We start from the raw sequence: 13,978 nt of genomic DNA, 5'->3' as shown, positions 1-13,978 counted from the left end.
CCTTGGATTTTCTTCACGGAAACAATTTTTTTCACTAATTTCAAGTGATCTCGAAATACCAGAAGGGCTGAACATTTTTCTCCTTCACTCCTCCCCCTATTTATAGGAAAATAGGGGTGGAGCTTGTCACCTAGCTCGCCTTGCTTCCTCCAGAAGCAACCACCTTCTGGAGGAACATCCTAGAAGGCCCAAGTGGGCCTGGTTACTATTTGCACCCCCATTTTTACTAAGTACACCCCCTTGCCTTTTTTTGGTGATTTTTTTTCGTAACGTTACGAAACATTACGAATTTCGTAACAACACTTGTTTTCTTTCCGTAAGGTTACAGAACCTTATGAGCCATGTAATTACTCCTTTTTTAGCTTTCGGAATGTTACGGAAACTCATGGATTGCATAACAATACTTCTTTTTGATTTCCGGCATGTTATGGAATTTCACGGATTGCGTAACAATGCTTCCTTTTGATTTCCGACATGTCTCGGAACTTCACGAATTGCCTAACGATGGGTGCCAAGTACCTCAAAGTGGTCAAACGAAAGTTGCATGCCACCGAACAATGGTCCCCGAACGAAATTAGGGTATGACAAAAGCCATGTGATGGAAGCTTGCTTGTGGAGCTTCTATGGAGGCTGGATCTTTGAGCTTCAATGAGGTCCTTCAATGGTGATTTTTCACCATGCAGATGCAGCGGAAGGCAAAGGAGAAGAGGATAGGGGAGGCACCATCCACTAGGGAATAAGTCAAGGAAGAAGGAGCTTAACCACCAAGAATTGCCTTGGATAAGAAGCTTGAAGAGGATGCTTTAATGGAGGAAAAGAAAGAGAGAAGGAGGGAGCACGAAATTGATGGAATAAAAGAGGGAAAGAAGTGGAACTTTGAAGTGTATCTCATAAGACTTTCATTCATCAAAGTTACAATAAGTGTTACACATGCTTCTATTTATAGACTAGGTAGCTTCCTTGAGAAGCTTTCTTAAGAAAACTTCCTTGAGAAGCTTTCTTAAGAAAACTTCCTTGAGAAGCTTCTTTGAGAAAACTTCCTTGAGAAGCTAGAGTTTAGCTACACACACCCATCTAAAAGCTAAGCTCACCTCCTTGAGAAGCTTCCTTGAGAAGCTAGAGCTTAGCTACACACACCCATCTAAAAACTAAGCTCACCTCCTTGAGAAGCTTCCTTGAGAAGCTAGAGCTTAGCTACACACCCCTATAATAGCTAAGCTCACCCCCATGACAAAAAAACATGAAAATACAAAAAAAATCCTACTACAAAGACTACTCAAAATGCCCTGAAATACAAGGCTAAAACCCTATACTACTAGAATGGCCAAAATACAAGGCCCAAAAGAAGAAAAATCCTTTTCTACTATTTACAAAGAAGAGTGGACCCAACCTTGGCCCATGGGCTCAAAAATCTACCCTAAGGTTCATGAGAACCCTAAGGCCTTCTTTATCAACTCTAGCCCAATCCTCTTGGAGCCTCTTGCTCATGGCTCTGGTAACTGGTCCTTTCCTAGGGAGGATTGCATCACCATGGATAAGAGCTTGAAGGTAGGAGAAGATGAGTGGACGGAGAAGGGGAGAAGGAGCACGAAATTTTGTGCCTCAAAAGAGGTATGAACTTTGAAGCTTAATTCTTAAATGATCAAAGTTGGAAAAAATGCACACACATGACCTCTATTTATAGCCTAAGTGTCACACAAAATTGGAAGGAAATTTAAATTTCTATTCAAATTTCACTTGAATTTGAAATTGAATTTGTGGAGCCAAAAATTCACTAATTATGATTAGTGAATTTCAGTTATGGTTCAGCCCACTAATCCAAGATCAAGTCCAAGATTCTCCACTAAGTGTGCTTAGGTGTCATGAGGCATGTAAAGCATGAAGGACATGCACAAAGTGTGACTATATGATGTGACAATGGGGTGTAGCAAGCAAATGCTTACCTCTCCCTTTAAAATTTAATTGGATTGGGCTTCTCCCAATTCAATTAAATTTATTTCCCAACACACACACCAAATATTCACTTAATGCATGTGAAATTACAAAACTACCCTTAATACAAAACTAGTTTAGGTGCCCTAAAATACAAGGGCTGAAAATCTTACATTTATAGGGTACCCTACCTACATTATGGAGCCCTAAATACAAGGACCAAAAATAATGAAATTCTAATCTAATATGTACAAAGATAAGGGGACCCAACCTTGGCCCATGGGCTCAAAAATCTATCCTGAGGTTCATGAGAACCCTAGGTCCTTCTTCAGCAGCTCTAGCCCAATCCTCTTGGAGCATCTTGCTCATGGCTCTGGTAACTGGTCCCTTCCTAGGGAGGATTACATCATCCAACCTCCATAGAAGTTCTCAAGAAAGCTTCCATCAAGTGGTATCAGAGCACAAGAGCTTCAAATAGGTGCTTCTTAAACCTCCATTAATTTTCACCTTTACCTTCTGCTCCATTGTTGTTTCTTCATTTTTCTCCATGTATCTCCTCACATGTCTTGTGCTGAATGTTGTTAACATGATTTTTTAGAATTTCCACCGATTAAACTTGCTATAGAAGCTAGATTTGATTTTCTATGGTTCAAATTTCTTGTTCTTGTTCTTGAACCATGAATTGTATTGAGTTTAGGTTTGTCATACCCTAATTTCGTCCGGGGACCTTTGCTTGATGACGTGCGACCATTCTTTGATCCTCGTGAGGTGCTTGGCACCCATCATTAGGCAATTTATGAAATTCCAGGACATGCCGAAAAACCAAAAAAAGTATTGATGCACAATCCGTAAGTTTCCGTGACACACCGGAAATCAAATGGAAGCATCGTTGCATAATTAAGTGAGGTTCCGTAACATTCCGTAAGTCAAAAAGGGGATGATTATGTAATCCGCAAGGTTCCGTAACATTACGGAAAGAAAACAAGTATCGTTACGAAATTCGTAAGTTTCCGTAACTTTACGAAAAAAGAATCACCAAAAAACAGCAGAGGGGGGTGTACTTAGTAAAAATGGGGGTGCAAATAGCACCCAGGCCCATTTGGGCCCTCCAGAAGATTCCTCCAGAAGGCGGTTGCTTCTGGAGGAAGCAACCCTGCTCGCCTGGGCGAGCTGAGCTCGCCTGGGCGAGCTGGGCGGCAACCACCTCCCCTATTTTGCTATAAATAGGGGAGGAAATGAAGAAGGAAGGGGTCCAGCCCCTTAGGCACTTCTCTCTCTTTTGAATTTGCTTGGAAAAATTGTTTCCGTGAAGAAAATCTAAGCCGAGGCGCTTCCGAAACGTTTCCGTAACGTTTTCCGTGAGGAATCTCGCAAAGGTTTCAACCGTTCTTCGACGTTCTTCATTCGTTCTTCATCGTTCTTCGATCTTCAACGGGTAAGTACCTCGAACCAAGCTTTTCGATTCATTCTATGTACCCGTGGTGGTCCACATTGTGTTTCGTGCATTTTTATTCTCGTTTTGTTTACTCTTTATACCCCCTGTTGACGTGCTTAAGCCATTTTACTTAAGTCATTTCTCGCTTAACTTAAAAATAAAATAAATTTCCACCGAACGTTTGAATTGTATTATCCATTAACTTCGGTTAAAATCAATTCCGACCGTTCGGTCACGCCGTAACCACGTTGGAAATCAAAAAGAGGTAAAAATAATATAATAATCAAAAAATATCTTTTTAGTAAAATAAAGCGGAAAATCAATCGGACGTTTTCTCTTTGGGATTTCTCATTCTTAATCGAATTGATTAATAACTAAAGTGAAACTAAGGCTAAAATCAACTCGCCTAGTCAAGCTCGTCCACAAAAATAGGCTTTTGAAGTTTGTCATTTCAATTCCTCACTAAGTAAAATGGATCATTTTTAAGGTCCAACGCCTTAAAATGATCACAACTTAAATAAAAAAGAATCACTTGATAAAAAAGGACTACGTAGGTCTGAGTTCCTCATTGAGGATACGTAGGAGCAAAAGCCCCGCTTTTGTCGACCACCCCAAGAGATCGTTAATGGTCCAATGCCTTAACGTTTCTCTCCTTTCAAAAACAAGAGATCGTTAATGGTCCAATGCCTTAACGTTTCTCTCCTTTCAAAAACAAGAAATCGTTAATGGTCCAATGCCTTAACGTTTCTCTCCTTTCAAAAACAAGAAATCGTTAATGGTCCAACGCCTTAACATTTCTCATCTTTCAAAATCAAAAGACCGTTTAATGGTCCAACACCTTAAATGACCTTTTGTTCAATAAAAACATATTTTGCAAAAAAGACAAAAACAACTTAACCAAACACTTTGTTCCGAAAGAACTACGTAGGTCTGATTTTCTCATCCCAAATTGAGGAATACGTAGGAGCAAAGGGAAACACCCTTGTCGACCACAAAAAGAAAAAAATATAAAAAGGGTATAAAGGATATAAGAACATAAAAGGGAACATAAAAATCAAAGTCATGTTTGCACATTCGATTAAAGGCTGCCGTCCCTTGGGACGGACGTGTGGGGTGCTAATACCTTCCCCGTGCGTAAATACAACTCCCGAACCTTTCACTAAAAAGTTCGTAGATCGCGTCTTTTCCGGTTTTTCCGACGTTTTCCTCAAATAAACGTTGGTGGCGACTCCGCGCGTATTCCTTTCGTGGAACACGCATCCCGCGAGTCTCGCGTCGCCCTCCCGCCGAAGGGTAGGTTGCGACAAGGTTCCTTTGAGTTTTGTATTGCTATTTTTTAGTGGCTGAAACCTGAACCATAAAATTCTTACAAAAACATTAAAGTAGAAGAAAACCTAAAAAATCTAGAGTGACATGTTCACCTATTGTTGTTTTGTCGTAGAAGTCATGTCTAGCCTTGAAACTTGTCACATAAGATTCATTATGTTGTGCTAAATTTTATTTTTTCTTGTTTCTTTGTCTAACTCATTTGTTCATGAGTGTATGAAATTTTTTTTAGCCTATTATTTGATTTGAGTCAAATCTTGCATGTTAATTAGTCCTTAACATGTTCATGCATAATTCTTAGAGAGTCTTTGATTGTGAACCTTTTCTTGAACTTTTAGGTTTTCTTATGATTGTGTCTATTGTGAATTTGAGTTTTGGTGATTGAATTGCTAGCTGAAATTTTCATCCTAAGTGAATTTTGAACTCCTAAAATTGTGGTAAACAGGCCTAGTGAGTTTAACATACATAGTAAAGTTGAAAGTAAACCTAAGGCAATCAATATACCATGCTTAAAAAATTCGAAGTCTAAAATCGCTGGTGCTGGCAGCTAGAACATACGGACTTGTAAATATTACTGGAAGTTGGTCACTGTGAATTTTGAGCTGAAAGTTTTACTGCATTTTCTAGACATCTAGACAAAAATTAGAAAAAAGAACCAAGTGATTTGGACAAAAGAAAAAAAATAAGAAGAATCCTACAAGTTGGCAGGAAAAATTTAAAAAAAAAGTGAAAGGGAATGGTGCTTGTTGTTTTGGCACAAAATTTGTTCTATAATTAGTTCCTATTTTAGACCAATCTTAGTTCTAAAATTTCAATTGAAAAGTAGTGTGAAAACAAGTGCCAAAACTAGAGATTTCTTGAGTCTTTTTTTTTTGTTTTTTTTACTCCACTCTCTAGAGCCATTCTAGGTTTCTCTTTGAGTCCTAGCTTGCATTAATGTGCTTTTCATTGCTTTAGTTGTTGAAAACCCTTGAAAATTTGTCCTGTTAAAACTCTATTGGTTTAGTTTTCATTTCATTTTTTGGTCTTTGGTTATTTCTTGTCTCTTTGTTTCCTTGTTTGCGAGTTTCCATATAGGGAATTGGAAAGGAGGATTGGTGCCATCAATTGAAGAATTTGAGTCAAGAAGCAAGGGGCCAACCACCTTAAGAGCTATTGGACTAATGAGCACTCCAAATTGAGTGAAACACCAAAGAGAGAACAACCACCAAAATGGAGGAATTTTTTTTGTAATTTTGTAATTGGCAATTTACTTGTAATTGGACACTTGTATGTTTACCTTCATTGCTTTCAAATTTTGAAACAAAAAGGCCTTTCATTGGAAGTGTGTTGGGAGCCTCCAATAGGTTACAAAACTTCCATTTGTGTGTAATAATTTTAGGCAAGTTTCCCTTAGGATAGTGAGTGTTTTGTTGGGAACCTTAAATGTGGTCATCCGAACACTCTTAGGATCCTCCTAGTTTACATTTCTTGCTTACTTTCATAGCTTATTTTCTTTACTAGTCACGCCTAGTTTATCTTGTTATTGCATAATACTTTCTTCTTGCTTATCTCGCTTATCTTGAGTTCTTTTGAACCCTATCTTTTACCTTTTGCAAACCCCCAACAAGAAAGAACCACAACTTAGGAACCAACTTGAGTCATCATTCATCTAGTGTTAATGGGTGGGGGTATTAGTCCTAAGGACCCTCTATCTAGAATATTAGATGAGTTGAGTTCCCTCAAGTTATGGAAAGAAAAACTAGAAAGAAAAGAAAAAAGAAAAGAGAGGGTAGAAATAAGTCAAGATGGGAGGGAACAAATAAGGGAAGAAGAAAGAAGGAAAATACTAAAAGAGTTAAGAAAATAAAAACATGCCACCTATAGTAGTCATGACTCCTGCAAGAGCCTAAGTGAAGAACTTAGCGACTATTATGGAGGAAGGCATAGGTCACATCCTAGACCTCATTCCCATAGGAGAGAAAAGGAAAGAAAGCCTCAAGAGGCTAACATTACCCTCACATACTTCCATGGGAAGGACAATGTAGAGGCTTATTTAGATTGGGAAATGAAGGTTGAGCAACTCTTTGCTTGCCATCATACAAGTGAGGAAAGGAAGGTTCCTTTGGCTACCCTTAGCTTCCAAGGGTATGCCCTGTATTGGTGGACTTCCCTTGTTAGAAAAAGAACGATTCATGGGGATCCTCTAGTAGAGTATTGAAATGACTTAAAAAGTGCCCTTAAGAAGAGGCACATCCCCTCCTACTATGAAAAATGAGCTTATGGACAAGCTCGAAAGGCTTAGACAAGGGAGTATGAGTGTTGAAGAGTATAGGCAACAAATGGAACTACTCTTTTTGAGAGCTGGGCTTAGGGAGGAGGAAAGAACAAGTATTGCTAGGTTCCTTAGTGGACTTAATATGGAAGTGAGGGACAAGGTTGAGCTCCTTCCATATAGGAACCTAGATGACCTAGCCCAACTTTGCATAAGGGTAGAACAACAACTTGAAAGGAAGCCTACTTCAAAATCTTATGTCTCTCGCTCTTATCCAAAGAAAGACCAAGGTCAAGGCATCTTAGGGGCTGCCCCTTCTAAGCCCAAAGATGATAAGGGGAAGACAATAGAAAAGCAACTCCCTAAGGCTAGTATGCAAGAGAAGACTAGCTCTATGAAATGCTTTAAATGTCTTGGAAGAGGACACATTGCTTCTCAATGCCCCACTAAGAAAACCATGATTATGAGGGGCCAAGACATTTATGGTAGCCAAGATGAGGCTACTACTTCACCTTCCTTTATTGAAAGTGAAGAAGCAAAAGGGGAAGAATCTAGTGAAGAAATCTACCCCAAGAAGAAGGGGACCTTTTAATGGTCAGAAGGCTTCTAGAAGGCCAGTCTTGTGACTTGACCCAATCTCAAAGAGAGAATATTTTTCACACAAGGTGTAAAATTTTTTATAACACATGCTCTCTCATTGTAGATAGTGGTTTATGTTGCATTTGTTATAGCACAAGATTAGTCTCTGAGTTGAGCCTTTCTATCACTCCTCATCCGAAAGCCTTACAAACTTCAATGGCTTAATAAGCAAAGGGAGATGATAATCAATCAACAAGTGAAAGTGCCCTTCTCCATTGGAACATATACAGATGAAGTGATTTGTGATGTAGTTCCTATGGAGGTAGGACACCTTCTCTTAGGTAGGTCATGGAAATATGATAAGAAAATCATCTATACTGGAGAAGGCCCTAGGGTTCTCATGAGCCTTAGTGTAGAATTTGGGCCCATGGGCTAAGTATGAGCCCACTTACATTTGTAAATGTTAGAATAAGTTTTCCTTCTTTTGGGCCTTGTATTTTGGCCATTTTTAGATTTACAGGGCACCCTACAAATTAAGGGCACACTATCCTACAAGTTAAGGGTACCCTAGTAGTGTAGGGTTTTAGCCTTTTATTTCAAGGCATTTTGAGTAGTCTTTGTAGTAGGGACTTTTTTGTATTTTCATGTATTTTGGCATAGGAGCGAGCTTAGCTATTGGAGAGGTGTGAGTGGCCCCCCTCTAGCTTCTCAAGGAAGTTTTCTTCCTTGCTTCCCAAGGAAGCTACCTTCCTTGCTTCTCAAGGCAGCTTCTCATTGTATTTTCATATATTTTTGCATGGGGGTTGTAGAAGCAAAGCTTCATGGTGAATCAAAGGTGATTCAAAGGTGTTTTGATGATAACAATAATGATGACAAAGGTGATGACAAAAAGCTCAAAGATCAATCAAAGAACAACTCAAAGTGAATCAAGAACAATTCAAGAGTTCAAGATAAGAATCAAGAAGAATTCAAGACTCAAGAAGAAAGTCTAGAGACAAGAATCAAGATTCAAGGTTCAAGATCTCAAGAATCAAGATCAAGATTCAAGACTCAAGATTCGAGAATAAAGAGAAGACTCAATCAAGATAAGTATTAAAAAGTTTTTTCAAAACTTTGAATAGCACATGAGTTTTTGAAAAAACCTTTTACCAAAGAGTTTTTACTCTCTGGTAATCGATTACCATATTGTTGTAATCGATTACCAGTAGAAAAATGAGTTTGAAAAAGTTTTCAAACTGAATTTACAACGTTCCAATTATTTTCAAAAGGCTGTAATCGATTACAATGTTTTGGTAATCGATTACCAGTGCCCTTAAACGTTGAAATTCAAATTCAAATGTGAAGAGTCACATCCTTTCACTTAAAAGCTTTGTGTAATCGATTACACTAATTTGGTAATCGATTACCAGTGACTGTTTCTGATAAATCAAAAGATGTAACTCTTCAAAAGGTTTTTGACTTTTTCAAATTGGTTTTAAGTTTTTCAAAAAGTTATAACTCTTCTAAGTTGTCTTCTTGACCAGACACGAAGAGTCTATAAAAGCAAGGCTTTGTTTTGCAAAATCAATAAATTCATTCAATCTTGAACACTTATTCATACAATCCTTTACAAGCCTTGAATCTCTTTGAACTTCTTCTTCTTCTTTGTACCAAAAGCTTTTTGAAGTTTTCAGGTTTTCCAAACCTTGAAAACTTGTGCTATTCATCTTTTCATTCTCTTCTCCCTTTGCCAAAAAGAATTTTCCAAGGACTAACCGCCTGAATTCTTTTTGTGTCTCTCTTCTCCCTTTTCCAAAAGAACAAAGGACTAACCTCCTGAATTCTTTTGTGTCTCCCTTCTCCCTTGTCAAAGAATTCAAAACGACACAGTCTGAGAATTCTTTTGATTCTTCCCATTCCCTAATACAAAAGTGTTCAAAGGACTAATCGCCTGAGAATTCTTTTGTATCCCCATTCACAAAGTATCAAAGGTTTAACAGCCTGAGATCTTTGTCTTAACACATTAGAGGGTACATCCTTTGTGGTACAAGTAGAGGGTACATCTACTTGGGTTTGACTGAGAACAAGAGAGGGTACATCTCTTGTGGATCAGTTCTAGTGGAGGGTACATCCACAAGGTTCAAAGAGAACAAGGGAGGGTACATCCCTTGTGGATCTTTGCTTGTAAAAGGATTTTTACAAGGTTGAAAGAAATCTCAAGGACCGCAGGTCGCTTGGGAACTGGATGTAGGCACGGGTTGTTGCCGAACCAGTATAAAAACTTTTGTGTGTTTGTCTCCTTCTTCCCTACTCTTTTACTTTCCGCTGTGCATTTTAATTTCCGCTTTTACTTTCTGTTAAGTTTCTCTTCTACTCCATATTCTCTTAACAACATAAGTAAATGCCTTAGAAGAGTAAGTTTTTAATTAGTAAAGGTTTAGGAATAATTAATTCAACCCCCCCTTCTTAATTATTCTGAGGCCACTCGATCCAACAGGGGTGAGCTTAGTGTTAGTCGGTTAATACGACTAACTTTTATGTAAGAAACTGTTGTAAATTGTATACAACTCCTCCCATTTATGGTTCTTTTTGTAGTATTGTAATTACTTTTTGTTAATTTAGGTAATCAGTACTTAGTATCCCAATTTGGTGTATTTAATGATCATTCCATTTCAATTTCAGGTAAAATACGCAAGATTGGTGAAGTGCAAAAATTGTTGATCCTCTAAGCCGTCCCACGCGCTGAGCGAGCAATCTGCTAAGCACGACAACCGCTGGCTGAGCGTAGAGAAGAATCTGGAAGAAGAATGAGCCGTACAGACGCGCTGAGCGAGTGTCAACTTGCTAAGCACACTGCCTGCATCCTCCAGGCTAAGCGAGAAGATTGCACGCTAAGCCAAAAACCAACAGGATTGCCTATTTAAAGCTGAAACCTCGAAATTGGAAGGGAAGTGAGCTTTTTAGAGGATTTAGCTTTTAGTTTTGGCTGTGGAGAGACTGAGCGATAGCTGAGCTTGATGAGGAAGCCATCTTGCGGAGCTTTGGATGAGATTTTGAGTGATTGTGAGGTTTCTAGAGGTGGAGGAGACATCCCCACTACTTGTACTTTTTCAGTCTCTATTTTCTCTTTTCATTGTTGTAAAAGAAGCTTCCCTACTATGGAGAGCTAAATCCTCAGTTGGTTCTTCCTACGGGGTACTTGATGTAAATACTTTCATATTTATCTAATGATGTTTTGTGTTCACTGTGCTATTAGTACTTCATTCTAGTGTGCCTTTGCCTTGATCACGCAACTGCATTCTTAGTTAGGTTCACTCAACATTGGGAAATGGTTTGATCCTTCGAACTTGATAGAACGAGGCTAGCTTATCGTATTTTCATGAGACAGCGGGGTACAGTAACTTAGTTTTGGTATGTATATCTTAATGCGGTTCTGGTTAAGTTTAGTCCAGCAAGAGACATCTGAGGACGACGCTTGATTAGGATTAGGCTAAACATGCACGAGACATCGGGGTTTAGTAGTTCAGGAGACAACATCGAACACAAGAACATTGTTAGGTGGAGAACATCCTTAGTAACATCAGTCAACCCAGTAGGAAGACCAACCAGTTGTCTATTTGTCTTCACACACCCCTACTCACCTTTACCTGCTTCTGAATAGTTTAATTTGCATACTTGTCCATACCACACACCAAAATTTTATCACAAGACGCTTATTTGTTGAACCACATCTTTACCAAGTAAAACAAGTTCCCCGAGAGTTCGATACATGGTATTCACTTACCGTTTTATACTACTTGAGCGATTCGGTACACTTGCCGGCTACCGATCAAGTTTCTGGTGCCGTTGTCGGGGAACTTCTTTCTATTTGGAAAAGTTTAGTTCAGTTTTTAAGTGTCTATTTGTTATTCTTTTATTACTTGTGAATATTTGTTTTGTTTATATTTGTTTTCTTCTTGAATTGGATAACTGCTTTCTCTGTCAGTGTTTTGTATGCATAGATCTCCTACAGGTAACCTAGTTCCTCTAGATTTGGAAATTGAAGCCAGTTTAAGAAGGAACAGAGCTGAAAGAAGAAGGAAATTGTTGCAAGACAGGACAGTAGCGTCCATTTTAGAAGAAGAAGCTCAATCCTCTGATTCTACATCATCTTATTCACCGTCATCAAGGGAATCCACTACGAATTTACTAGAAGCCTATGTCATGGTTGAAGAACATCAACACAGGGTTACCCTTGAAGATTACTCCAGTAGTTCTGTGCCGTAATTCTTTACAAGTATTGCGCGACCAAAAGTCCAAGCACATAATATAAACTATCCTTACTCTTTGATTCATCGGATACAGGGGAACCTATTTCATGGATAACCAAATAAGGACCCCTACACACACTTAGCAACATACATAGAGATTTGTAACTCTGTAAAGATTGTGGGAGTACTGAACGATGCCATCAGACTCAGCTTATTTTCATTTTCTTTGGCAAGAGAAGCCAAGAGGTGACTCCATTCATTCAAAGGCAATAGTCTAAAGACATGGGAGGAAGTTGTTGAAATATTTCTGAAGAAATACTTCCCCGAGTCAACGACTGCAGAAGGGAAGGCTGCTATTTCATCATTCCACCAGTTCCCTGATGAGTCCTTGAGTGAAGCATTTGAGAGATTTCGTGGTTTGTTACGAAAGACTCCCACTCATGGGTTCTCTGAGCCAATTTAGTTGAACATGTTTATGGATGGGCTGAGACCGCAAACTAAGGAGTTGTTAGATGCTTTAGCAGGAGGGAAGATAAAGCTGAAAACCCCTAAAGAGGCAAACGAATTGATTGAGAATATGTCTGCTAGTGATCATGCTATCTTGCATGATAGAGTGCAACAACCCACCAAGAAAAGCTTATTGGAGTTATCATCACAGGATGCTTTGTTGGCACAAAATAAGTTGCTCTCTAAGGAACTTGAAGTCTTAACAAAAACACTTAGTAAGTTGCCAACTAAACTGTCTACTGGTCAACCTTCACATTCTTCTATTTTGCAGGTTGCAGGTTGTACCATTTGTGGTGGTGCTCATGAATCAGGCCATTGCATTTCCATTGAAGACATACTCAGGAAGTTAATTACATGGGAAATCAGCAGAGGTAAAAATACAAGCAAGGAGGATTTTTATGTTTCCAGCAAGGTCCCTACAATCAGCAAGGGCAATAGAGATCACACCCTGGCAATCAATTCAATAAGGATCAAGGCGGCCCTTCGAATAGGCCACCTCAACAAGGGCCAAATCTTTATGAGAGGACTACAAAACTGGAAGAGACCCTGGCTCAGTTCATGCAAGTGACCATGTCCAATCATAAGAGCACTGAGTCAGCCCTGAAAAATCTTGAAATCCAGGTGGGTCAACTGGCTAAGTAGTTAGCTGAGAAGTCATCCAGAAGCTTTGGAGCATATACTGAGAAAAATCCTAAAGAAGAGTGCAAAGTTGTTATGACAAGAAGCAGGAGGCTTGTGACAGCTGAGGATGAGGATACTATTGCTTTGAAGGAACAAAGTGTTTTGAAGGACACTATTGATAAAGAAAATGATGAGGTAAAGGATGGGAGGAGTCAGTAGAGAGAAAAACAAATAATTGTTGGAAAGGAAGAAATAAAAGACAATGAAAAAGAAATAGAGGGAGAAAAACAAAAAGAAAAAGAAGAAAGAAAAATTTGAAAAAAATAAAGAAGAGAAAAAAGTAAGAGTGAGAAAGCAAGAGAAAAGAGAAAAGAAATAGCTTCAGATGAGGGAAAGGAAGTGCCATACCCTTAGGTACCTTCCAAGAAAGATAAGGAATGCCACTTGGCGAGATTCCTAGACATTTTCAGGAAACTGGAGATAACAATGCCCTTTGGAGAAGCTCTACAACAGATGCCACTCTACTCAAAATTTTTGAAAGACATGTTGACAAAGAAGCACAAGTACATTCATCGGGAAAATATAGTTATGGAGGGTAATTGCAGTGTTGTGATCTAGAAAATCCTTCCACCGAAGCACAAAGACCCTGGGAGTGTGACCATTCCTTGCTCAATAGGTGAAGTCGCAGTGCGAAAATCTCTCATTGACTTGGGAGCCAGTATCAATTTGATGCCACTCTCCATGTGCAGAAGATTGAGAGAGTTGGAAATCATGCCTACGAGGATGACTTTACAATTGGCTGGCCACTCCATCACCAGACCATATAGAGTTATTGAAGATGTTTTGGTTCGAGTATAACATTTTATCTTCCCAGCAAACTTTGTTGTAATGGATATAAATAAAGATAATGACATTCCCTTAATCTTGGGAAGGCCATTTATGTTAACTGCAAGCTGTGTAGTTGACATGGGAAGGAAGAAACTGGAAATGGGCTTTGAAGATCAGAGGATCAGTTTTGATTTATTTGAAGAAGACAAGCCTGTGCAAGATCAAAATGTTTGCTTACAGGTGAAGGAGGTTGAAAAGGAGGTCCTA

The 13,978-nt window shown here is 38.9% G+C and overlaps 1 protein-coding gene across 1 annotated transcript; it reads left to right on the top strand.

Moving 5' to 3' along the window:
* The first annotated feature begins 12,976 nt into the window (after positions 1-12,976).
* LOC102666773 (uncharacterized) lies at positions 12,977-13,741 on the top strand. The gene is made up of 2 exons (XM_006596778.1): positions 12,977-13,078; positions 13,502-13,741. The coding sequence occupies exons 1-2, from the start codon at positions 12,977-12,979 to the stop codon at positions 13,739-13,741; spliced, it is 342 nt and encodes a 113-aa protein (XP_006596841.1).
* The last annotated feature ends 237 nt before the right edge of the window (positions 13,742-13,978 follow it).

Source organism: Glycine max, chromosome 14 (assembly GCF_000004515.6).
Source record: "Glycine max cultivar Williams 82 chromosome 14, Glycine_max_v4.0, whole genome shotgun sequence".
NCBI classification, from domain to species: Eukaryota; Viridiplantae; Streptophyta; class Magnoliopsida; order Fabales; family Fabaceae; genus Glycine; species Glycine max.
The sequence above is the reverse complement of the archived record's forward strand: the minus strand, read 5'-3'. Positions and strand labels throughout refer to the sequence as shown.

Coding starts and splice junctions, on each gene's coding strand:
- LOC102666773 (XM_006596778.1), top strand. CDS start 12,977: ATGACAAGAAGCAGGAGGCTTGTGACAGCTGAGGATGAGGATACTATT. Junction 13,079..13,501: donor TTGATAAAGAAAATGATGAG/GTAAAGGATGGG, acceptor GTTGTGATCTAG/AAAATCCTTCCACCGAAGCA.